This window comes from Volvox carteri, assembly GCF_000143455.1.
Source record: "Volvox carteri f. nagariensis unplaced genomic scaffold VOLCAscaffold_48, whole genome shotgun sequence".
NCBI classification, from domain to species: Eukaryota; Viridiplantae; Chlorophyta; class Chlorophyceae; order Chlamydomonadales; family Volvocaceae; genus Volvox; species Volvox carteri.
Window position 1 is genome coordinate 273949 of NW_003307591.1, and position 25696 is coordinate 299644.

The 25696-nt window shown below is 54.3% G+C and overlaps 5 protein-coding genes across 5 annotated transcripts; 2 read left to right on the top strand and 3 right to left on the bottom strand.

Annotated features, from left to right (window-relative positions):
* Positions 1–429: 429 nt before the first annotated feature.
* On the top strand, positions 430–3983 carry VOLCADRAFT_118933 (uncharacterized protein; the record flags this gene model as incomplete). The annotated part of the gene is made up of 4 exons (XM_002955001.1): positions 430–705; positions 989–1245; positions 1475–1694; positions 2343–3983. The coding sequence occupies 4 exons, from the start codon at positions 430–432 to the stop codon at positions 3981–3983; spliced, it is 2394 nt and encodes a 797-aa protein (XP_002955047.1).
* Positions 3984–6514: 2531 nt separating this feature from the next.
* Positions 6515–9317, bottom strand: VOLCADRAFT_95944 (uncharacterized protein; the record flags this gene model as incomplete). Its single annotated transcript, XM_002955059.1, has 5 exons — positions 6515–6652; positions 6914–7053; positions 7409–7482; positions 7719–7941; positions 8360–9317. The coding sequence occupies 5 exons, from the start codon at positions 9315–9317 to the stop codon at positions 6515–6517; spliced, it is 1533 nt and encodes a 510-aa protein (XP_002955105.1).
* A 610-nt stretch (positions 9318–9927) lies between these two features.
* On the bottom strand, positions 9928–11120 carry VOLCADRAFT_118936 (uncharacterized protein; the record flags this gene model as incomplete). The annotated part of the gene is made up of 3 exons (XM_002955060.1): positions 9928–9987; positions 10476–10577; positions 10971–11120. 3 exons carry the CDS (start codon positions 11118–11120, stop codon positions 9928–9930), a joined length of 312 nt encoding a protein of 103 aa, XP_002955106.1.
* Positions 11121–13343: 2223 nt separating this feature from the next.
* VOLCADRAFT_118937 (uncharacterized protein) lies at positions 13344–15015 on the bottom strand (the record flags this gene model as incomplete). The annotated part of the gene is made up of 3 exons (XM_002955061.1): positions 13344–13463; positions 14084–14208; positions 14763–15015. The coding sequence occupies 3 exons, from the start codon at positions 15013–15015 to the stop codon at positions 13344–13346; spliced, it is 498 nt and encodes a 165-aa protein (XP_002955107.1).
* Positions 15016–16283: 1268 nt separating this feature from the next.
* Positions 16284–20695, top strand: VOLCADRAFT_95946 (uncharacterized protein; the record flags this gene model as incomplete). Its single annotated transcript, XM_002955002.1, has 9 exons — positions 16284–16440; positions 16574–16631; positions 16928–16998; positions 17975–18078; positions 18353–18423; positions 19418–19598; positions 19831–19908; positions 20215–20262; positions 20648–20695. 9 exons carry the CDS (start codon positions 16284–16286, stop codon positions 20693–20695), a joined length of 816 nt encoding a protein of 271 aa, XP_002955048.1.
* Between the last annotated feature and the right edge of the window lie 5001 nt (positions 20696–25696).

Consider the following 25696-nt stretch of genomic DNA (forward strand, 5'->3'; position numbering starts at 1 on the left):
CCCCGGGGGGGAAAACGCGTTTTTCCGATTTGCTCCAACGCCGTCTTTGCGTCTGCAATCTGCTGTCCGAGGTCATCTGTGTGTTGTCGCCATGTGTCGCGTCTGTTTTAGGGAGTTTTCAGCTTAACGATTTGCCAGGGCCCAGAGTCAGCTAGCCAGTAGCTATCCCTTTTGTGTGATACAAGTGATTATTGAAGCGGTGATCATTACCCATGCCCATATTGCTTTCATTTACATGGCAGCCTAGGGGAAGAACCCGGCGGAGTAGCATTTACAGTCGTCTGGCTTGTGCTGTTTCCTGGTGACGTATTGCGCATTTCCCTATAAATCGAAGGTTTACCTTTCTTAAGAGCTTTCGTGGTCAGGGGCCGGGCGTTGGCTTCCACGTTTACAGGCCAGCGCTGTGTCCCCGTCGCGTTGCAGGCATCAATGACCTCCATCGTGGACGATTGCGCTCATCAATGCCTTCTTCCCGATGGCCAAGCCACAATTTGTGATTCCCTGCCGCCCTTTGACGAGGAGCTCGTCGGGGATGTTACAGTCGAAGAGCTTTCTCTGCCTGCGCCCTCTGAGACGCTTGACGACAACCAAGTCACCTCTGGCTCATCACTCCCTGCAACTCCCGCGGAGCGACCGTGCACTTTTTGCCCAAGCTCCTTGCCGTTGCCTCCCGCATCGTGTCCAGCGCGCGCGACGCTGGTGCTGGTAAGCTGCAATGGATTATTGGTCGAACTTTCTAGCCTAACAGCTTAAAGGTCTTCGTGGAAGGAAGGGGTTTGTGGTTACTCTGCCAGGGGTTGCACATGACAAGCTCACAAACGATATGCGCGAAACCACGTTCCGAAACGCCTATCCTGAAATCTACACAGCCGTGAGGCGTTCATGCGGCGCGTTTCGTTGTATGTGTTCATCTGCACACCCAGCTATCGTCCAGTTGGCCACCCTTGTCTAGATGTTGACGTTGGGAGTTGCATCTGTCCTCCCGTAGGACCTGGACGGCACTCTGATTGCTAGCGAAGAGCTTAATGCCGCAAACTCCGCGTACCTATGGAACACGCCTGCTGGAGCCCGCGCGCCTGACTACGAGGCGATGGGACGCCGTGTGTGGCTACGCCCAGGTGTAAGGGAGTTCTTGTCAGGTGTCAGGCCTCACTTCGAGGTTGTGCTGTTTACGGCTGCGACCCAGAACTGGGCGGCGGCAGCAATCGAGCAGTTGGACCCGGCAGCGGAGCTCTTTGACGTAATGTAGGTGTTGAGCTCCCGGTTGTGGTGAAGATGGCAGCACTTGCGCATTTAGCGAATCAGTCTTCGGCACCTGCATCGGGACCCATCGTCTGCATCCGCACGCGCATCATGGCAAGGATGGTTTTGGATGGCGATGGATTGTGGTTGCTTCCAATTTTCCGTACGCTTGTTCTCCGTACGCTTGCTTCTGTGTCGACATAGCTGACGTTGTTGGTGGGCTTCCTTACAGGCTGCATCGGGACCATACAACGTCCGATTTGATGTGGGACTACGTCAAGGACTTATCCCGGTTGGGCCGAGACCTTGCGCGCGTGGTAATTGTGGACGACAACCCGCTAATGTTCATGTACCAGCCCGATAACGCGCTTCATATCGGGGCGTACGAAGCTTCCATCGCGGGCGGCCCCGACAATGTGTTGCCACGAGTGTCGGAAGTACTCATAAACCAGGTGAATCACTTTGCCATTGTGCCTGTTCATGCCTCTATGGCTTGTCGAGGGCGAAGTCTTGCTTCTGTTGGGTTAAACGAACGCTGCACTACTGCCAAAGCTCTCCACCACGTCATGAATGTAACTTGCTCACTTAGGTGTGAAAGACTTGGCCATGGCTTTTAGGACATCTTCAGCCAGAAGTGCTGGCTGGCTGGCATTTCCTGATCTTTTTTGGCCCCTCAACAGATCGCGTCTACCAAGCCTTTCTGCATGTATGCGATACTTTTGGACTGAAAATGCATCGGCGGGCTGTAGGCCTTGTTTATTAATACTACCGGTGGCATTTCACCGACAAGTGGCTCACCAGCTGATGCGCGACTTAAATATTAAACAACGGCAATCGCATACGTGCAGAAGCAGCATTGGTCGTTGCCTGAGCAAAGCCCGATATGGATTCACCTGCTGTAGTGTATATGCGGAATTGGTCCGCCGGTTTGACTATCTGGGGAGGATTGGGGCACATGAAGCTAGATTTTCTGGAACTGCAAGGTAGGGCAGTTGCCGTCGTGTGGCTGCCTGTCAGACAGGCAGGCAGCTTCATCATGCGCATGGTCCAATCCAGTAAGATGTGGTGTATGCCCCGCGGTGGTTAATGGTCATTCCTAGGTGGCGCATGCCAACGACGTCCGGGAAATTCTAGGACCCATGGCCGCTGCCAAGTGCTGTATCACGTCGACAGTTTCGACGGCCGATGCGGCTACCCAGGCGGATGTGCAGCAGCATGGTTCCGCCGCCGCCGGGGTGATGACTGGAACGAGCGCTGAACAGGCGGAGAGGGACTATGGGTCCAGCAGTGGCGACCACAGTATGGTTGATGCGGCTGATCACGAGGTCAGCTGCTGTGCAGCCGAGGTACATGATGGGGAACGCGTGCAGGGTGATGCTGCAATGGACGGCAATTGGGTCGTCGGGGGTTATGCGGGCACCCAGGTACCTCACGATGGGCAAGGCACGCAGGAGCAGGCACAGCAGCGGCAGCCTGAGGATAGCCAGTGGAGTAATGGGCTTAGTAACGGTTGTGAGTCTGAAGGCTCGCTTGCTGACAACGCGGAGAAGGATCTTGAGTGGGAGGGGGATGATGAAGGTGCTGAAACGTTTGACGAGCACGGTGCAGCGGCACAGCTGGGAGCGGACGTTGTGGGAAATAGCCATCGCCATCGTACCTGGGATGAACCGCGTTGCAGTCGTAAGGCCAGCGAAGCAGCAGCCACGGAGACAGCAGGGGTATCTGCTGCCGTGGTGCAGGAGAGTGGAGAGCAGGACAGCGACGCATGTCCTGAGGAGCATAGCGCCAATAGCAGTGAGGACTTCGAAGCTCTTATGGATGATGCGATGGCGGAGTACGATAGTGATGCATACGAGAGTCCGTACTGCGCCGGGACCGAGTACGACTATTCCTGCTCAGCCGGGAAACCCGCATCTGGTGCGATCCTTCCGAGAAGTCCGATCCGCGCAGCTGATCACGCAGCTGGTAACGGCAACGCTGGCACCGACGGCATCTGCCAAGCTTTTCCCAGCAGCTGCAGTCATCGTCCATGCGCCTTTCAGGTGCCCTGTGCTCTCGGTAGCGAGGCCGCCACGGATCTTGTGGTGTACAGCCGTATTGAAGCTGCTGCTGAGCAGCCGGTCGCTTATGCACGGGTGGACAGCATAGACGCTAGTTTCGATGGCAGCAACTCGATAGTATCCGTTCCTATTGAGACTGCTTGTATTGCAGCAGGCGCTGCCGCAGCTGAGACTTCGACGAATTCTGGTCGACCGTCGCTGATGGTCTGCGCTGATGCTGCGGGATTATCTAATCAGCACCCATGTCACATCCTAGAGGATGCGCAGGCGCAGCCACGACAGCCACCGCTTCCGACAGGGATGGTTTTCCTAACGGACCTTAATCCGGCGTTTGGTGCTGGATGCGCCACCCCAGATGCCGCTCCGGCATCGCCCGGAGGTTACGAAGCTATTGCCTTGTCGGCGTCGGCAGCTCCTGCGGGAGGAGACATCTCCCGGAAAATGGGTTCCCTAGGCTGCAAACGTATGCGGGCGGAGACCGAGGGAAGCAGCGATGTGTCGGACGGGGCAAGGGAGGTTGCAGCTAAGTTGTGGTGCCATAGCACTCCCCACAGCACTCGGATGCACCTTTCACGCTGCGATGCCCACGCTGGCGACACTCTGGCGGCGAGCGTTGCTGTCGGCTCATGCTCTGTTCTCCCAGCTGCTGAGGCGGTAGTGCTCGCTGGTGCATCCTCTTAGCGTTTGCTGTGTTGCTTGAAGCCCACGATTGTAGAAGAGCTGTTTTTCTGGAAGCTCTGACGGTAGCCTAGCAGTCCTTCCGCCGACGGAACGTGATAACGGTGTCTCTGCAAAGTGTGGGGTGTGGCCATCATCGGGATTCTGCATTTTGGCAGCCTTGACCCGATACTTGCCGATTGTGTACAAATCCTTGCATTGGGTGCGCATAACAGGGCGCGAGGTCAGTGCCCGGCGTGTCCTAATGGCTGTTTGAGCTGCAGACATGGAGAGTTCAGATTCGGACAAGGAAGGTCGATGGGCGGGAAAATAGGCCATCGCTATGTTGCCCGTATGTGGTGGCTACGTGAGCTGAGTGCGTTCGGTGCAGGTGCCCACGTGTTGTCCTTCAACGGTGCGTTCACATGCTCTGTAATTAGTCGAGATGTGGCAATGGTGGTGTGCGAATCCACCACCATGCTCAGTTCCCACCAAAGGCTCAATTTGATGGATGGTGGCGTTGTTTAAATGTTGGGCTAATTACTAATGGCACCTTTTGTGCATTATTGCGCCTGTCGCACGTTCGTGCAGTGTCGCATCGTTTTGTTAGTCGGTATTCATCTGAGCAATGCCGTCGTGCACCATTTTGAGGAGCAAATCTGGGTGGTAGATGCGGGCCGGAGGTGGTGTTATGTGCTGGAGTGTCGATATCAACAAATATGGTGTGGCGTATGCAGTTTAGTATTCGTAACAGATGTTATCCCTTTCAATATGAGAAGACATAAAATGGTACCACGGTCAGGTGCAGCACAAGGGTTGTATTTGGTCTCGTACCTGTTGGGAAAAGCGCGCGGGCTCCGATCAGACATAGACGGGCACGTGTCGATATTTTTGCCAAAAGGTGTTAGTGACTTAATGTATTTCGTCTGTCGTAGGCAGGACAAAGACATGCGCACGGGAGCGGTTTGCCTAGGGGGCGCTCCTCACTGCTGGCCTCGTCTGTGTGAAGTGTGCGCCCCTCGTGTTTTGTGCCGCTTTTGGCCTTTGCAATCGTTCTCATTTGTGTTGGTTGTGTAGTCCTTGTTTTCCCTTGAGATGTTGTAGGCGTGCTCGCACCCGACATTTGTAGTTCGGGCAGGCGGCTATCCTGTTATGGAAAGCTTAGAGCAGAATGCAGTGTCTCGCCATGGTCGTAGGTGCTGCGAGCAATTACGGTCAAAACAGAAACATTGCTTTTAAAAAGAGACACAAGGATGTAGGTCAAGTTTTCGGACGCAACAGATCACGGGCTGTATGTGTTATGGTACGGTCAGGCGGTTAAAGCGACCGCTGTCTTCTGTGGTGTGCGTTTTCGGTGTATCGCGCGCAGGTGGGGCCCGTATGAGAAGCCCTAGGGGGCAGACCGATGTACGTGCGCCCCGTCGGTCCAAAATAGTGGGAAAAGGTTACGTACAGCATCCATGGGCTTAGTCCGGTGAGTATTCTATGTTACATTGTGCCGCCTGGCGGAGCTGTGTTTTTTTACCCAGATGTAGGCTAATACGATTTTTGTTCGTATGGAATTGCGCTGGTATGACCATCGTCGCTCCATTCAGGCTCCACGACGGGCCGGACTGGGGAACTTATTGCCCGCCATGATGGACTTATCTCTTTCCTCCTTTTTAGGTAGCTGCTTGTAGAATTAGGCCAGTCACATGCACTTTCTGCTTCGCGGCGCTTGAAGTTCTCATTGGCGCAGCACTGAGAGTGTCCCGTGCGTGCAATGCGTTGGGGTTTGCCACACGTGTTACCGGAACATTTATGTTCCAGGGCTGATACGAGCTGCGTGTGTCATCATAGGCTTTAGGAAAGGAGCCTGTTTGGGTCTTGAGCCTAGAGCAGGGAAGGTCTGCCACGATTTAGGCCAGGTTCGTGGCAACTTGTGAGGTAACCACCCCTGCTATCCTGATGATGTTCACGGTGATGTATTAGATCTCACTGGGTTACATCGAGCAGGTTGCAGCTGCTTCTATGTTTATGGTGTGCCCGGATGGTATTGTATGGGTCTCTTCTTTACCCCACCCCTCATGAAGGGTGTACTCACGGATCGTAGGCGACGGGGTTCAGATGGGACCTATCTCCCTGCCTGACTTCAGTGATATGGCGCCCCGTCGACCTGCAACAGCTGTAACATTTGCTGTTCCCAATCACTAAAAAGAACACATGACGTTAGGTAAGCGTCCGTACTATGCCACAGTACTACTGTAGTATGCCATGGTGGTGGTGATACTTGGAATGTGCAGTGTGATACGAGCCACGACGGGTACATGAGCCTCACACGCCTCCCAACAAGTAGCCGCGAAGCACAACAGCGCTGCCTCGTGAGCAAGGATGCTGTTGCCTGTTTGGACAGTTCCAAAAAACGCCCACTTGCTAACAGGGGTTCCCCGTTCAGATATACAATGCGGCACACAACCTGGCAAATAATATCCATGGAGATGTCGCAAGCCTCTAATCCACGCTCTGCGGAAAGCGGTGCGCAAAAGGTCTATCGCAACCAGCAGAATGGACTGTGGTTAGGTCTTGTTTGGCCTTTTCCCCGACACCACAGCGGCCTCGCCTGCCATGGATATGACCCCCGGCATCTGCATCGCCGGCTGAGGCGCCCCGACTCCGCCGCCCCTAACGCCAGGAGCAAGCTTGTAAAGCACCTCCTGTAGGGATACAATGTCCGACCGGTATGCAAACGTGGGGAGGTGTCAACCCGAGGGGCCCGGCCTCACATCCGCACACTTGTTTTTCACTGCATTAAGCCGGGCAATTGCGTATCAAAACATGAAAATCACAAGTGCACAAACTCGCACAATCCATGTATCCACTCGGTGTTCGCACTGCGGGTAGTATTGGAGGAGTGCGTCCTCTTCGACACGTGCACCAACACATGGCCGTGGGTGGGCCGGCAACACCACACGCACCGTGCGTATGACATACTTGGACCCACGGGTCACGGCGCTTCCCTCGTGCACCAGGCTGCCCTGTGTGTCGCCGTGTGGAAAGACCAAAATGTTTCCAGCCACCGGCTTGACGCTGTGCGCCGCGAGGCAGCATCCACTGCCTATGTTCGCCAGTACGATGGGTTACGCAGTGGGACCGACCAGAACTACTTAAGCACGAAAACACTTCCCGGCATAAGCAAAGGGGGGAATAAAAAAGGAAAACCAAAACAATCAGGCGCAAGGCGATGGAAGACGTAGTCGTCAGCCGGGCTTCTGAGGCGCACGAGCAGGCGTTGCACTGGTCTTGAAGGGCCAGTTGCGGGCCGGAAGCACATAATGGCGGGCTCATAACAAAGCGGTTCTGCGCCGCATTCCACTACCTGTATTTCCCGACAGTGGTGCCCGGTCGCTACACAACAGTAGTCTACTACCGATCATCCAGCTGCATCACCAGTGCCCAATGTCTGAGCGCACCTGGCGGTGCTGGGGTGTAAAAGGTTGTCGCTCCGCCTTCAAAATCGTCGTTCAGATAGACCAGAAAAGTGAGCCTGAGCACACATCGGGGGCACAGGCAGTGCAGCGTGCGGGTGGCGGCTGAAGCGACAGCGGCGTCGACAGAACGCGACGACGGATAGCACAGTCCTAACCAATGCGTGATCCCTTGGTTCAAGGGGAGTTGCTGCTTTCGCCATGTGAACATATCAACATATTACGACATCAGGGAGGCGGAAACCATATTTGCAAGGTCCACGACGAAAGGACACATCAAGAGGGGTTCCCGTACCTGGACCACCTGTCTCCATACGCGTCGAACTCGTACCGCCCGTCCTTGAGGCCGCTGCCAGGCCACGCGCCATCTACATGGGGCCGATACACGGCTCCCTTGTCGTACCTGTACAGCCGCCAACGAGCGTTGATGCCGGCCAGATCACCACCGCAGAGGCGCTGCGGCAGTAGGTGCGCGACTCGGTCGTATAACGGCCCCTGAGGCATGCCGTACACAAACCCTGTACGATTAAAATGCTCAGGACTAGAGAGTTACTGCTCATATTTGTTAGAACGCCACGGCATCCCTCTTAGCCAATTCCATTTAGCGCATCTGTGCGTGGTTAGGACCCCAAACCCCCATATTTGTTGTATGTCCCATATGTAGGGGAAAAGGAGTTGCCTTGTGGAACCAGACCCCGTGAAAACACCCCTCCTAGTCGGCACGGGCCTGTGTCTAACGCGTGTGTCTAGGCAGTCCCAAGCCATGCTTAGCCCTTGTGGCTTGGTAACTGGGTTACAAAGCGGTCGTTCGTGAATGGGGATCCACCTGCAGCGTCTCATCCGCGAGCCATACGCAGCCAGCCGCGCCGCGTTCACCCAAGCCGGCACCACCGCTACGAGCAGCACTGCTGGTGTTGCTCGCGGCCAGGCCTGCACCCGCAGCCGCGGCGCGCGCGGCCGCAGAGAAGGTGTAGTCCGGGTCAACGGTGTAGCCCATCTCCTCTGCACACGTCACGATCTGCATGCATTCGCGCCGCGACAATGCCCCCACTAGTGTAAAGGCCCCAGGTACGAATGGCACCTCTACACGAACCACTGGCGGGCGCGAGGCGTCGTACTGAATTGTTCCGGGTTCAGTGCAAAACATGGTCAGGTCGCGGGCGATGTTTGGGAGCGTGGTGCCGCTGTCAGCAGCAGCTCTGGCAGCGGCCATGCCCGCGGTGCTGCCATTCGCGTTGGTGCCCGCATACTCGGGAGGCAGCGGTACGACAGCGAAGCGGCCAATATACGGTCCTGGGGCCGGCGCCATTGTGCCCCCGGCCTGCAGGGCTCTGTCCCCGTCCGCATGTGCGGCGCCACCAGATGTGGTGGCTATATCGCCCGGCGCGGCATCTGGCGGACGCCAGGGCGGAAAGCGCCGTACAGGGAGCATAGTGCCAGCGTTGTCGCGATCAGCGGCGTTGGGGCCCGCGGCGGCGGCCGCGGCGTCTGGGTTTGCGTCCGAGGCGGCAGGGTGGGGCTGCGGCCCCGCCGCAACGCGCATGATGGCGGCCAAAAGCTTGGCAGCCACGGCTTCCGTGCCCGCCAGGTCCGCTGCCCTGACCCAGCGCATGATTGCGCCCAGCTTGGGAACCTCGGCCTCAGCAGCGTGCTGCATCCGTTCCAGCATTTCAAGGAGTTCTTGCGCCTCTGACCATGCCTTTGCGTTCAGCGCATCGCTGATGATAGGAACCAGCTTGACTTTCTTTTTGGGGTTGGTCGGGAGCTTGTACTTAAGCCGCTTTGCGATGACTGCCAAAGGCCCACCGTGAAGGGTGTTGCTGACCCCGTTCTTCACATTTTCTTGTAATTCTCTTGCAGCCTTTTTCCTAGCTTTTGCCAGGGTCTTGCCCATAGTGAACCTTGTTACTCCCACGCTATTATAATACCGACATACAAGTTACACGTTTCTATCCCGCAAAAAGAGAGAAATTTCGCAAACTGTACTATAGTTCGCTTGGAAAAGAATTCTCATCATATAATGTTACGATGGGACGCATCGCTGCATACAGTCCTCGACAGCATTTTTGCCCAGTATCACATCTTAGGCGCCACATAAGGGTTACATACATGTCGTGAACTGCCCATCAGTCGTTCGCGACTATTTTGATGCCGTCCTTAGCAGACGCGACATCTGAAGGCCCTTCTTGACCTCGTTTGGTAAAACAGCGGAGCATGTCAAGGGCAACATATGTATCTTACGTCTAATATAGAAATTGGCCTGAGCGAGTGTGGAATTGAATTACAGTAATGGCAGACGAATGGCCGCGCGCACGACGACGTGTCTGTAGACCAAGCTTGTTGCTGTGCCCGGTTCAAGTGCCGGCAGCTTTGGCTAAGCAAAAAAGTGGGCAGTGCCGTGCATCTCGCCAGATAGGGTCTGTTCACGAAACAGGGGTCCACTGCAAACATCGCAAACCGTTCACGAAACCGCTGAAATGCCGATATTTAAGGAGGCCTATCTCCTAATTGACGCAGCGCGACGATATCTTTACTCCGTGCGACCATTGGACGTGGTGGGATGCCTGCGGGATGGCCAAGACACAGGGAAGGAGAAGGTCGGCCATTTAACTGTCGAAATCCGCAACCCTGGGCTCTTGGACTGCATCCTACCTACCCCTGCAGTCCCTTACAATCGTGTCCAGCAGCTCTTGTACAGGCTACTCGAGGCAATTTGCCTTGGACAGCTCGATGCCACCCTATATCAACAGTGCTCGTACACCCCGCACACCAACTACTACACCATTCGCAATGCCCCTCACGATTATTCCAAAATCGCGCCGTTTCATGTTGCCATGTTGCCACACGTGCGTGCAGGCCCCGCCTGCCTATGCACCACTCGCACATCTATGTTTATCACCCTCTTCAGCAGCATCACCATTTCTACGCGAGTCAGGCTTAGCCAGCAACCAAAGGCAGTGCAGAGCCAAAGACCCCTTGTCCGTACCTGCCACCTGCAAGCGGTGTACTTTCATGCATGCTGCCGCTGCCCGGCTCAGGACAGGCACTGCACCTGAACCTCCTCCACCGTCGTGACACCCCTCAAATAGTCTTCGGCGGCCTTTCTGTACCGTGGGTCATTTGTACAGTCGATATACTTGGCGAAGGGCAGCAGCTGTGAACGAGGCCGGGTACGGCCCCAAGGAGGCATGAGGGAGGGGGCCGCGAAGGGTGAGAACACTTGAAGCCGGCCATGCGGCTGCCGCTGGCGGTTAATGTGGCTGAGAATGTGCGAAGGGTTGAGGTGTCCACCACCCTGCGGTGACCCGCTGGCGGACCTCATGCTTTGATGTTGACGGAACTACACTAAGGCCTGTGCTAGGCCTAAAGTCGTAGCACCATGACGCACCTAGCTGCTGCACCGGGAGCCTGAGGGATTGAGCGATTCCGCTCTCGGGATACTAGGGGCGATTAGTCTTTGGAGGGAGCACAGCCCGGTGGACGAAACACGGCGGCCCCAGGGAGGGTGCAGGCACATCGGCGCACGCGGCCCTGTGCCCCTGCTCACCTTGCGGCAACACTCCGGAGAAATGGGCTTTTTCTCGGCGCACTTCCGGAAGGCGGTTATGGCTGGATTGCGAGGGAGCTCCAGCGCGGCGTCCCTGCATCGGGGGTCGGCTGTGCAAAGGAGTCCAAATAAATAATATGTCAGTGACATGGTGGTCACCCTACGCCGCTGCCCTTGATGGCCTGCCTGATGTCTCTTATGCTATATCTCTAACGCCAAACGCTGACAACAGTAACAAAGTCATAGCGGAAGCGGCAATGCAGATGGCACTCTGAGGTGATCCAGGCGCATCGCTTCACATACAGTTGCACCAATGCGGGACATGGGGCGCTAATCAGTCGGGAGCCATGAGCTGCACCGCATGGAGCACCAGTAAATTAAATGTGCGAGGGAGAGGGGACATGAACCCCACAATAGAGGCAGGGAGGATGGGGTTGTCCTGTATGTGTTACGGGGAGGTTTCCACCCGAAAACAATAAGCTGTCCACATCACAGTCCGGCGATATGGGCTCAATGTTTCGCTACGTGGGATCGCTGACCAGGGGTTGCGCGCTTGTGGGCTGTGGCTTATAGGCGTTCAGTCAGTGGACTACTTCGTCCCATTGCCTTTTCAGGCAAGGACATGCGGAGCCGTATTACTCTAGGCGCTGAATCGGCCCAACAGTGGGGTAAAACTAACTACTATTCTCTAAACCCAGATCACGTTCCCTGTTATTGGGGTGAACAATCCAACGCTTGGTGAATGCTGCTTCACAGTGATAGGATAGGGCCGACATCGAAGGATCAAAGAGCGTCGTTATGAGCGCCTCGCGTTCTGTAATGAAGTAGCACTCGATCCTGAGCTCTGTGCATTTGCATCGCCAAGCCCCGCATAGCTCACCGCGAACGCTGTGCGCCAACGGTGCAGCCAGCAGCAGCGCCGCCAACAGCCCTGCTCGCACGTGACCCATGTGCTATGGAAGCCTTGGCGGAGAAGCAGCGGGAAGCGATACTTCAATAATGCTAAAATCCCAATTTATTAACACAGTGGAAATTTTCTATTGTTGCAAGTCCTGCCGAGGGACCAAAGAAAACGGGGCCCACGAGTATGACCGTCTCCGTGAGACCTCTCAAACTTTCCGAGGGCGAAACGAAGTTTGGGCAGATGTTGTGAGCCCTCGCATCCCGAACTGGAATCTTTAGTAAAATACGAGGTACGGAAGCAATAAAACTTTGGACACTCTGTATGTGAGGTTGCGGCTTTTAGAACTTGTAACCGGTTCATTAAGGGTGCCTGCAGCGAGCTGGTTTCTTGCCCCAAGAACGTAAACATTATTGTGATCTTTACCATCAAATTTATGCACGACGTCGCCCAATTATGTTGTATCCTATGTCCAATCACGTTACGACCATGTCGGAACCGTAAGTTAATTACGTACGATGACTCCGGTGAGCCCAGGAGCCGAACCGCTTTTCAGCAGCCAGGGCCGCTTTAACTTATTATTCCCTTGCATGCCTGACACGTGGCCGCAACAAGTCATGGTCCTGCACGCATTCCATTCCTTCGTGGTGTCACGCTCAAGCAAGTCGTGCGAGGGATCTGGCTGCATGTAATTGATACGTTACAGTGCGTCCGACGATGACTAGGAGAAAGCCACAGGGCGTATGTTGGTATGTACCTCATGCAGACTCCCCCATTACACACCTACTACGAAGGCCCACACACCGCGGAAGTGCGGCCCAGGACTCTCGAAAGCTTGTCTGGGCACGGAGTGCTCATGGCGCACACCTAGACATGACTGAACGTTTTCAGGGCTGGCGCCGAAAACGCTTTCAAGAGAACGCCGGGGGGAGGGGGGAGATGTAGACTACCTCTACGTAAGCAACATTACACACACAGATACACAGACATCTGCGAATGTCCAACTCCTGAGATAAATACTGGGCTTTGGAATATAGAGACCTACAACCAACAATTGCCACCAGGCGACGTGTCGCACACATTTCGCTTTAACTATCAACAACGGGTATTACGTGTTAACCAAGTACCATATTTGCCCCTGAACTCTCCCCCATGACCACGTACGTTTAGGAAGAGGAAGAGGGCTGCACAATCGTTTTATGGATAATCCATCCTTGAGTCGCACGTCCAAAGCAAATAAATAACCTCGCAACCACTACTCAAGCTCGTTAGACGCAACCGCTTCCTGGTGGCAAAAGTGTATATACCCATAGAGGCCAAAATTGGAAGCACATCCTGTCACACGGAGGACATTTCCGCGCACTCACTCAGACCACTCATCTCTGACTGTCACTCTTTACAAAGCCCTATCAAAGATCCTTACATAGCATCACTCGTACCACCCCTAGGCACCACGCTTGGAGACCTGATCTCTACGATATGCAGGCCTTCTCCACCTCGGCCACGGTAGTCACGCCCTTCAGAAACGTGTCCACCTCGGTGCGGTACGAGGGTACGCTCAGACAGTCGTAGTACTTGGCGAATGGCATCAGCTGCACGATTAAGGAGATTGGGAAGAGCGTATCGATTAACGAAAGCCGGCGGAGAGCTGGGAACAACCTACAGATGCGGAGGCGACATATACAGCTCGGCAGATGGATAAATAAAGGGCTATGCTTGCCGCGCTGCTTGATACGCCGTTGGCCGCAATGTGCACACACGGCAGCACGGCGGCACCACAAGGGAGACTGGGTGATGAGGCGGCTGATCCTGGAGTGCGGGTTACTGTGCGACATGGCGACTGCTGAGCGCCGTTGCTGGAAGTCAGTCCTGGAACACCGACAAATGAAAGCAGAAGCAGCGGATGACAACAGACGCGGAGCAGCAGTGTGCACGATATACTCCACAGATAGATACCGTACAGCTGCGGTGTTTGTGCAACACCACTGTCCCTCGCCTAGTGCGTGGGAGTTCTGCACTAGCTATTTAGTTGCCGTTACAGGGTGAGGAGCTTATGAGCTTGCCGCGGTTGTGTACATACATACGCACATACCAATCAGGAAACCAGCATAAGCGGTGAACAACATATGCGGGAATGTGAGTAGAAGGTTACTGCGGGCGGGATAAGTCAATCGTTTTCCCGCTCAAGCCGGGATACCGCAGTCACACGCACCTTGCGGCAGCAGGGGACACTGATGGGCTTGTCATTCGCACATTTCCTGAAGGCCGCTATGTCTGGATTGGAAGGCAGGGTCGTACGAGCCGCCTCGCAATTCGCCGTGTCGGCCGGCGGTGCAGCTGCACGAGTGGGCATTGTTGCCAGGGCGAAGGGAGGCAGACACACATTGATAAAGCCTCCCAGCCAAAATCGCGCTCGTTCGAAGCATAACGCCTTCATTACAGAAAAATCTCGGGTTCGTTCCCTAATCTGTGGTCCTTGATACACGGTTGCTTAGAATGTGTGGGGCAGTGGTTACCGCCCGCCATTCTTCTCGTGGCAGGCTTGCTGCCTGTCCGATCCGCTAGGCTGCCCTCCGTATACAGACCGGCGCCAGGCCTATTGCAGGCGGCACACAGTGTTGATGCGTCGCAACACCCATTAGAGCTACAGAGTACGATACGAGTGGCATACCATTCGCGACTTGAGATATCATCGCCAGCAGTGTCAACGCGGCGAGGAGGCCGGTAATGAAGGAATGGTGGCGATCCATGATTGCGTGAGCGACTTGCAGCTGCAGGTCTAATGCTTACTTTACATGTACTGTTAGCCCAAAATCTGTCGCAAGTATGTTCATGCCTCATGCCTGATAATGTGCATGTTGATTCTCCAAGGTTCGCTCGCTGGCACTGACGGATTTGTGAGGACCCATCAAAACGCCGTCGTTGGTGGCCTCGGACCCCTTGGACCCCATCCACTACCCCTTCTGCGCCGACCAGTTTGCATCTCAACACTGTCATGCGAAACAGCTTTGATACTAGTCGCATAGGCCATGCTTCGAGAAACGTTGTTTCTGTTTTCCGCGCGTTTTGTGAAACGAGGTTCGCTGCCACGTAGTTTTGTAAAAAGTGTTCCACCGTCACGATACCGTGATTTAGATTTTGCATATTTCATTAGTTTATCAATCTGCACAATTTACTTTATTGGAATCTTTCACCCCTTTTGCTGTCTTGTGATTGCACGTTCAACCCGATGCACTGATTAGCAAAGCACAAGTTTTATTCCATAAAAAGGTTCTCTTTGCTGGAGCCGCAAGCCACTGCGGGATTAGGAACTTTAGTAAGGCCTTAGTCATTGGCTTGGGACACGGCGGTCGTCGTGTTCTTAGGCCCATATTGTTACAATATATATACTTTTGATAATTCTTTGAAGTCAATATGGCAAATCCCCTAAATCCTACACTTCTAACATTATGGCCTTCGCTGATGCGAGCTTAGGATGCTTATGGCTGCCCAAAGAATTGCCGCGTCCTGCATTTAAAGATTGTCAATATGAATATGTTTGCACTGATAGGCTTGGCATCAGTCTCTTGCGCATTCCCAAGGCCTCACAAGTTGACCATATGAGTTTGTGCACCCTCTAGTCTCTCTAGTGCGGAATAGATACTGTGCAATCTTGTGGTTTCAGATGCATGCAATCTGCATAATAATAACTAGTCAAGCGGCAGATTATCTCACTAAGTCTGAGGCGAAGATTGAAAACAAGAGCTCAGTTCCTGTTTGACAGGTGCACTCTTTTGACAGAAACCCTATTAAACGGTGACAGGCGCAAGCTTCACTGGATAACGGTTGCAGGTTCCCCTCAACTACTGACTGTCATATCCCGGTGTCTGTATGCTTGGACCTCTGGATCGCATCTTCTGCCGCGTAAATTCCTTGGAGGTGGTACGGCGCCAGCAATCGATTGGAGTTTGCCTGGCATTTGCCTTCAAATGTCAGAGCTTCGCATGGGAAGGGAAAAGATTCCTATGATGTAGCATACGTACCCGTCTTGCGCGCCCTTGAATGCACCAGCCGCTCCTGGCTTTTACGGTTTCACGTATGCTGGCAGTATCGCTTGGGCATGTGCGGTGTAATCCAATTCATTTACATCTAATTTCCAATTCATAACATCAATGTTTGAGCTCCTTTTGTAATCCATCTCCGCCAACATTCACACCTGCTCCACGCTTCGTCTTCGCTGCTTTCGTTCCCTCGCCCAAACTCAACCTCAACCAACTACACGGGCCCAGCTGCCCGCCGCATCCAGCCATTCCCCTTCTTTCTCCCTCTCCCAGCTGCACGACGTCCCCCACATCTCTCCGGACGACTTGGACACGACCTGTTCTCTACCCCCTCCACCCACCACAACGTTACAAAGATACACACACGCCGACATGTCACCAACCCGACGATTCTTAGACCCGCTGGTCACCTACCTGCTCCTCCTGCTACTCCGAGTGCTGCGCCCAGTTTGCGCGGGGCCCTGGGATCTGTCCACCTTCCGGCTCTGCAACACATTATACCTCCAGGAAATAGATTCCAATGCGTCGGGTACGCCCTTGCTCCTTCAATCGATCATAAACCTTCAACATTGGATAACTGTCCGAGACCTTTCCAAGGTCTATCACGTGGACGGGTGTATCATCCTTCCCCACTTCACCTTGCATCACCTCTTACCGTACAGGCGTGACGTATGTGCCGGAGAGCAACACACTGTGGATTGTGGTCAATAACCCCCCCGGGTAGATCCCCCGGGTTGGTAATAGGGTGTCGGGTGGTGAGGGGACAGGGGGTGGCAGGGTCAGAGCTGGGGCTTAGGAGGTACGGGCGACAAACCCTTTCATGTCTCCACCACACCCGTGTGGCGAATCCCGCACAAAGATACAGTTTCTTCTGTAAACACCTAATCAAGGCCATACGGCCATGTCGACTTTTACTTCGCAGCAAAATGCATGTGGTTGACCAACCGACCCATGCATCGACGGCCTGATAAGATGCGACGATGACAGCGAGTCCTGCGTGCGAATGCGTACGACAGGCTGTACGAGTACACCATGGAGGGCGCCCTGCAGCGGAAGATTAACTTGTGGTGGCTTCGGGATCCGGAAGGTGGGTCTCGAGTGGAGAGGTATGTTCCAGAGTATAACGGAACGAATATCGCGTGTGCTTCTGTGTCTTCTGCATGTGTCGGTTGGATTAGAGGCCCTGTGCGGGGTGGCGCCCTTCCTTTTACAAATTGGTTTGCATTGGTCCTTTTGTATGTCAGATGCGTCTTCAGTGTCGCGTTTTGTGTCGGCTTGCGTTTCTCCGCTTCGTATTAATCCAATACCGTTGTTTTATCCTTGTCTTGGAGGAGTTTTGCGGGGCCTGTCTATGGGGTCTGTGTGCGTATTAATCCAATACCGTTGTTTTATCCTTGTCTTGGAGGAGTTTTGCGGGGCCGGTCTATGGGGTCTGTGTGCCTGTCTGCGCAAGTTGGCTAAACGTATTGCGCCGGATTAAACTTCAATTTGCCACAACATCTTTCTTATTCCACTTCGATGTATTTTCTTGAAGAAAGATCTATTTCGCTTTAAACGGTTGGTTACAGCACAGCGATGGTCAGTTGTACGGCGCACCCTGCTTGGGACGCATGCTGCGTTGATGCTGCAGCCCAGAGCTGCCGATTGCTGATGGTTAACAGCGGCCAGTAACCCTGAAGCAAGCTACACTGACGGCCTAACGCGATAAAGTCCCGCACGGGACGCTTGATGTTTTAAAACGACCAGGAGCTCCTGGAGGATGGTTTAGGTCCTGGTCGTGTGCTCGGTTCCCGTATGCCTTATGTCCGGGTCCGCAGCTACGGACCCTTTTTAGAGCGCAGCCCAATCATGCGACACTGCACCCCTTAAACTTAAGACGTACGAACTCATGCCCTTGACACTCTATTATGTCGCACGGCTCCTGGTCCGGGTGCACGAGACCTCTTTGGGTTGGGTCTCAGCTGGGGTTTTGTTTCCTTTGGCTTGTTTGTTTGCGCGCCTCCTTTACCATGCCAGTAAGCATCCTTCTGGAGAAAACGTCCGCACGTGCACCGCCGCCGCAGATGTGGTCTATGTGTCTCGCGACCGGGTGGCTGTCGTGGAGGAGCCGCCAGGGGGCGGCATAAGAGTGCTGGATGTCAGTCGTAGCGGCGGCGGAATGCAAACGGTTAGTCGAAGTTTGCTGCGATTTGGGGAGTCAAGGAGGCGACATGCGGCTTTAGTGCGGTGGCGCCGCCTCGCGAGTAGGCTCGGAAGTACCTAGGGGTGCTACTTAAGTACAGGAGTCCGTCGTACAGGCCCTGTCGTGTTCTTGATCAACGTCGCTAGCATTTGATTCATTTTGCATCGCAACCCACGTCCGCTTCGAGTGTTGACGATGAAGGAAGACGGCGGGCTGGGATTGATGCGTGGTGCTGCCGGTTTCACCCTGACCCGTACAGGAGTACATTTCCCTCATCTACTATCCTAGAAGTGGTGGTTCCGGAGCTGAGGGCCTCTCGTACGATCCACAGTAAGACAGTCCGTGACGCACTATCCTTATTCTGCTGCTCCACTGCTGCTCGTCCTATGTGCATGTCACCGGCGGCCTGTCGGCAATGTATGATGATGTTGTTACAGGGTGGTATAGCTTCACCAGCGGCCCCCTTTCCCGAGGCAGTTCCCTGCGAGAGGGGCACCCTGATCCATTCACCCACCGACTTCAGAATGTATTCGTTGGGTTCAGCAACTCACCACCAGCATCCAACCAAATCTAGCGGATCAACGGCGCCTAAACTTAGTTCCTGGTCAGCTCGCAAGTTAATATGATCATGCCCTACACCTTCCACAAGATGGGGGGCCACCTCCAAATGCCTGTGTTGGATACCCGTATGGGTCAGGTATCAGAATACGATGCACGAACCCGCACTCCATATCCTTCCGGCCGTTAACTGCCCCCGCCTAAACCCACCGAACTCACCTGAACCCAACAAATCACTTACTTGGCCTCCGGCTCGTACGGGCCCGTTACGCCTTCGGAAGAGTAATGCAACAAGGTGTAACACATACACGTGTATTACCGACTCATGCAGGGGCCAGGGGCAGGGGAAGAGGCAGAGGCAGGGGCTTTCCGTCGGGTTTGCGCTTTGTGGATCAGACTACGAAGGATGTGATGGTAGCGAATGACCAGCTGAAGTTGGCGAACGTAATCCACAGTACCTGGCTAAGGAGGATTTATTAAGCAAAATAGATTGATACATTTAGTTCGGTTTAGTATTTCGTATGATGGGAAGGTAGTTTACCTCATGCTTTATACTCATGTGGATGGGCTTCGACTGGCCCTTGGCGACCCGGCTCTTTTGAGCCCGTTTCACCTTTGGAGGGTAACGCGACCCCAGGCGGTGTAACACACACACATACACACACACTTTCACCTACCTGGCACAACACCATATCCACATTAAAGTACTTCGGCGCCGGCTATGCGCGCACGTGCATGCCACGATTCTGCCGGCCGCCCCTCCCAGGAGCGGCACGTTCTACGTAGCCCAGGAGAAGCGGCCCAAGGGCGTGTACGCCATCCGCAGGACCCGCTGGTACACCAACTGCACAAAGATTATTGATGGCGATGTGGCCTTTAACTCCGTGGGCGATTTATCGGCTATCAACTACATCCCGGATCTCAACGAGTTCTTTGTGTTGTCGCAGGTATTGGAGGGTTGGGGTAGGAGGCGGTTCGGATGAATCTAGTTCCGTGGTACTGGAGCCGAAACAGGATCGGCGTCAGCACGTGTACTGCATGTCGCACTGTATGTAGGTATGTAGGAAGCTGGAGTGATGTAACTAACACACACACACACACACACACACGCGCGCGTGCGCACACACGTTCCCGGACGCCAACCGTGGACCACCTGCTGAACTACTGCCATATGTCCAGGAGAGCAGCCGTGTACTGCGGACTACCCTGGAGGGCCAGGTGCTACAGGAGATTGGCGTTAAAGGATCCTCCGCTGAGGTATGGCAGTAAGGATTGCCGTACTGTACGACTAGTCCGATGTGGAGCTCTTCAGTACGGGATTCACGTGCATGGCGTTCTCAATGAACATACATTCCTCAGCATGTCCTATGGTGCATGCGCCGTTTTCATGTGTTTGGAGTTATATTTCTGAACGCACAGCATGTTTCGTTCGTGTGCGATGTAAATATGGAAGGTAGGCATCAAAGGAGCGAAGTTGCTAATTGCGCCCACTTAGACTGCTAAGCGTCGCTGGTTCGCAACCAACCCAATGAAGTGCCCACAAAACTGCCCGACGGCCGGCAGGGTCTACACATGATGTCGGACGGTTTGACCATGCTCGTCGTGAGCGAGGTGAGGGTTGCTTCATCGCTGACTGGGCCTGTCGCGTGTGCCGCTAACCAAGGAAACAGCTGGGGTGGCGTCGTTTCTGTCTACCTGGGCTGGGCAGGCCGTCCTGCTGGCTGTTTCCTGCTAGCGAGCTGGAGTTTGTGACCTAGTGATACATGCTGAAGTAACACCCTAGTGGTATACGCTGTATTACATACCTTTGGTTGGGGCATATCGGGCCAAACTAGGGCACGGCGCTATAAAACAGTAGTATAGTACATTGTGCCTTCTTCCAACGGCGGCATGCTCGTTGAGTTCATTTGCGACCTCGTCGCATGCACCACGCCCAACACTGTTTCACTAACAATGATATCACTCCAATTTCGATGCTCGTTTGTATCTCGCACAGCCCAACGTGATGAGGATATACAGGGCGGATGGTTGCGGAAATAAATGAGCTCCTGCCGACGGATGCCCACTGCTGTCTGTTCTGTTGGATAAAGCTGGTCAGCAGGGCTTTCGTCGAAGCTGCCGCTCTGTGGCAACATGCGGAGGTTCGGAGTTTGCACGCGTGGTGTGCGCTATGCGTTGCTCCGTGGGTTGTGAGGATGCACAGCGGTGGGGTTTGTCCGGCTTTGCTCAGTGGCTGTGAAACCAGAGTGCTCTAACTCCTGCTGCCTGACTGAAGGGGCCGCGGCCTGCGATGATTCCCACTGGTGCAATACGTGCGAAGGGCAATATGCGAAAAGTGAAATCTGGGACAGCATAACAACCTTAACGGATGTAACAGTACCAGAAAAAAATTACAAGGGGAACGAAGAACGCAGTAACATGTGCAGCAGTATTGGTCCAAACGAAGCAGGAACACGATGGAAGCTGATGACTGGTTGTCATCCAAATGAACCTCCATACATTTCTGATTTTCTGAGTATGCAATGCGCCAGCCAGCCTAGGTGTTGCGGATGTCAGAAACACGCACCACCGCGTACACACAGGCACAAAATGAACGAATACGCACAACCAAATTGCAGTAAGTGCACCTAGATTAATGCCGATTAGCTCTGCAGTTCACCTCTTGAGGGGCATTTCATGGTCCTGTTCTGGTTGAGCATGCGCTCTATACATGGGGCCCAAGGAGGACCTAAGGTCATGGCGGCATGTGTGTTGCCATCTTGGCAACAGGGCACGCCGTAAGCAAAAAACAAGTTTCTGCCGGTGCATATTACGTACCTGGGCTGCTTTGGCAGCCTATTAAACATAGGAGCATGCCATCCTTGCTGGCTGAAGGAAAAATCAGCGTCTGCACACTCGCACATAGGACTTAAAAGGAGTCATGAATCACGTCATCACGACAGGGGTTGAACGTTGACTCACACCCAGCGCCAAAACTCCGCCATATACACTGGCCCCTTCTGCAAAGCAGGAATCTGAAAGCAAGAAGCCCCCGTTCCAAAATCTTGGCGTCAGGATTGGCCAGATACCCTAATTTGCTTTCTAGGAGCTCGCCGCAACAGAATATTTACTATCTTATGATGATACGGTGGTAACGCGTGCGCTGCCTTGCGCGACACGTCACAGTAGCGGTATGTACAGAAACGCGGCTGCTAGATCTATTGAACTATGCATGAACAGTATAAATAGACACGAAAGTTGTGGCGGCAGCGACCGTTCTGTCAAGAGGATTATGTTGCGGAATGAACACGAGTGGCGCATTTCGTCCACTGCTGAGCTGCAGTCGACCTACGAGCGGCTATGCTATGAAGTCCCTAGCTTTGATCACCAATGCTTGCCCAATCACATCACGTTACCAAAGTTCGAACGCGTCTAACCTGTATATGACTGGTGAACCTTACGAAGGCGCAATGCCATCAAGCATCGCGATTACGCGCGATCATCCCAAACAAGTCGACGCAGTGTCCTGAAGCTTTCTGCCCATACAGGCGGTGCGCTACAGCACCCCCGCGCCGCTTCGCGCGCGCGTTTTATCTTTCGACAGCGACCAAAACTGTCGCATGCGTTCTAGAGCTGCCCTCGGCGAGAAGGCCCACAGCCAACTCTGCGGCGTCGCAGCCGTCATCCGTCACGGTATCACCAATGCCGCCAGAAGCGCTGCAACCGGAATCCCTTGCCAGCACGCCAGGGTGATCTGCATCGTTGTGACCGGCCAACGGCATCGTACAAGCAGGGTCCTCGGAGCCGCTGCACCTTGCACCCGGCAACGGTGCGGCAGGTGCTTCCCTGACCAAGCAGGGATTTGGCCCCTCAGTACCAGGGCAAGCTAGGTAGGAACCCTCATCGTGCACCTTGCCGCTATCATGGTCATGCTGCTGCAGCAGGATGGCGACGGCGTCACTGAAGGACTGGTCCAGGCCCGGCCCCACCGATGACGCAATGCCCGCTGCTCGAACGGCTGTGAGTTCCAGGGATTGCGCCTCGAGGCGTGCCTGGCACTCCTTGTACTGCAGTCCCAGCTCCTGGACCTGCGTAATTGAGTTGAGACAAAGGACATAGGTTGCGCGCTTCCGCACCTCTTTTGAGGCACAGACGGAGGAGTTGTGGCTGGAGCCTATCCAATGGCTGTAAACATATTGCCCTTATGGCAGTACCCCACCTGCTGCTGCAGCTCATCCACGCGCGCAGTTGCCTCCAAGGACGCTACGAAATATTTGGCCGCTCGGTCCAGCAGCAAACGCAGCGCTGTCCGTGCTAGGCCTAACGACGGCACGCACGCCCACCAGCCATCCAGGTCGTCGCGTTTCCTCGGGACGGATGCTGATTCCTGTGTCTCCGATATTTTCATGCTTAAGTACACAACCTCCGTGCATAGCACGTGTAGCTGAGATCATGAAGTGAAATTGGATGGGTTGGGTTGGTAAACGTTTATGAGTTAGGCGGAAAAGATGACAGGACAAGCATCTTAATTTCAGAAGCAACAGGTTAGCTTACCCGTTCCTTGAGGTTGGCTTTTAGGACCGAAAGTGCAGCCTTCTGAGATGCATCCGTCCCATTTCGCATCGCGCACATTGGCGGGGGCATCCACCCTGCGAACGACACCCCTGTGTCCCTGCTGCGCTGGCTGGGGTTAGTACCACGGCAATCCCACGCCATCGTTGTGTGGGGGGTTGTGCGAGTGACGTCGAACCCCTCCACGGCGACTGTCTCGGCAAGGATGTGGGGATTCTCCTCCAATTCCTGCAGGATAAGGAAGAAACACATTGCACGGGCGTCGCCATATTACAGCGTTGATGTACATGGCCACCGTACATATAATGGATACGTCGGATAAAATTCTACGCATACGGTACGCCCCTTGCCTGCCCCTGATCCCGGAGGCCTCACGTTCAATTGAGCATCCACCTCCTCCCGCTCCTGCAGCAGTTGGCAAGGATTGGCGTAGGGAGGGGTGAGATCATTTCAGAGATTTTTAAAGTACCTCGAAATAGCCCGAAAACTCGATACGCTTTCAGATAGCCTCTCGCATGCCTCCTCCTGCGTCCTTGCTGTAACACATGCTATGACTATGCTGACAAGAGGAGATGCTAGATCTCCCCTGACGCTAACAAAATGTTTGTTGCATTGGAGCATGCACACAGCGCACCTTCAACACGTCCTGGAGCACCTTGTTGTATTGCTCTAGCCGTGTCTCATAATCCAGAAGCGCGTCCAACCATTGGCCGACCTGACTCGTTTGGACCTGGGATCAAAACATTTATCAGCGTCGTCACAGAAACATATGTGTTACACCCCAAGTTGCGTAGCTGGTCATCCAGCCGGATCCACCTGAAACCCGACAGATATAAGGTCTGGTCTGGATTGACACTACTGCAATTAGCGGCTTAAGGTCCTGGATTCGATTCCTGGGGAGACCCCCGAATTAGTCGGGAGCGCGAGATAATGGCTAGCTGCTGAAATGTGGAGTTGAGATTACTGGACCAGATTCGCACGCTGGATTGGTGGCGAATGCCGAACCCTCCGTCTCTTCGGATGTTCGGGTGAGTGGATGAGGAGGGGTCCCTGAAGGCTGGATCCGCCGCCTTGGACTTATAGTTCGTATGGCGAAGACAGTGTGGTAGTGGTGGATGGTGCTATAAGGTGATAAATCGTAGAACTGACAATGTGATAAAGCGGCCCAGAAGCCTCCCACTCTGTAACATTACATTACATTACATACATAAGCTTACGCATGGAACATTCAACAAGAAGCCAAACCTTACCATTATTCGGCGCTGTGAGACACTATGGACTGACATACTGCCACTCCTGTGGTCTTGCGGCGGATGAGGCGGTGATGACACAGTGTCCTTGTTGCCGCCGCGAAGCCAGGTGCCCAGACTCTGCAAGACATCAGAACATTGGCCGAATCGGGAGAGGCACGGAAAGACTGCATTGGCGAACAACAATACTTCAAAGTAGGGGTACTGGAAGATAATGACGCGAAGGAGCGTGCATGTGGTGAACAATAATACTTCACGATCACGCGGTGGAGTGGAACCCCTTGTGCACAGGGAGGAACCCATTCTGAGAGGCGCAGCACAACTGATGATACCTATGCGGGTACAACAGAAGCTTCAACAGGAGGCGCATTTACTCTGCATGTGCCTTAGCTCACGCCGAATGGACCCGATAAAGTTATCTTGTTGCTGTTCACAAAGTTTTCTTATCACGCGTTTCCTTCCAGCCATCTTACCGGGAGATGTGAAAAGAACGAAAGGTTCTGCTGTGGCGCCGTATGCGGGCCGGTTGGCGGCAAGGGCGGCCTTCCCCATGACGTGGCTCCGAGACCGCTAGAGACAGCCACACCGGCCCTCGGTGTGGCAACTCCAGATGTGTGGTCAAGCTCTAGATTGTCTTCCTCCTCGCCGGCATCAGACGGACTATGACTGCTGACCATTCCTGCACCCCACGTCGTATACGACGCAACACTTGCGCTACGGAGAGATGTGGACAGCGCCAGCTGCGACGGACCCGACGGGCACGTCGTGGTGCTGCTGCCGCCGCTGCTGCAATCTCTGGTCTGCAGCAGCACTCCAAACTCCAGCGGTGTGGGAGGTTTGTTCAGCGCCTCCAGCTCATGAAGCTTCTCACGCGCGACGGCAGCATTCTGCATCCCACGGTTTATGAACCGGATGTTTAACGTGCAAACGATTAGGAATTACCCTCGGGGAGAAGTCATGGCCCCTTGGGTTCTGGTTTACATTCTGATGGGCAGCAGACTTTTGGACGCTCCATGTTGCTCACTTGCGCTGGTCGAGACATTGGACCATGCACACCCTGGCAATCATGCTCGTAACATCCAGCAATGGCGCACTTGCCTTTATTCTCTTTTGCGCCCGTTGTCGATAGAAGCTGCGTAGCCGTTGCTTTGCGGCCTCCGCGCCTGGAACCACTGCTGCTTGCACAGCAGACACCAGGTCTTCACGGCGGAGTCCCGCATAGACGGCTACCAGCATCTGCATCT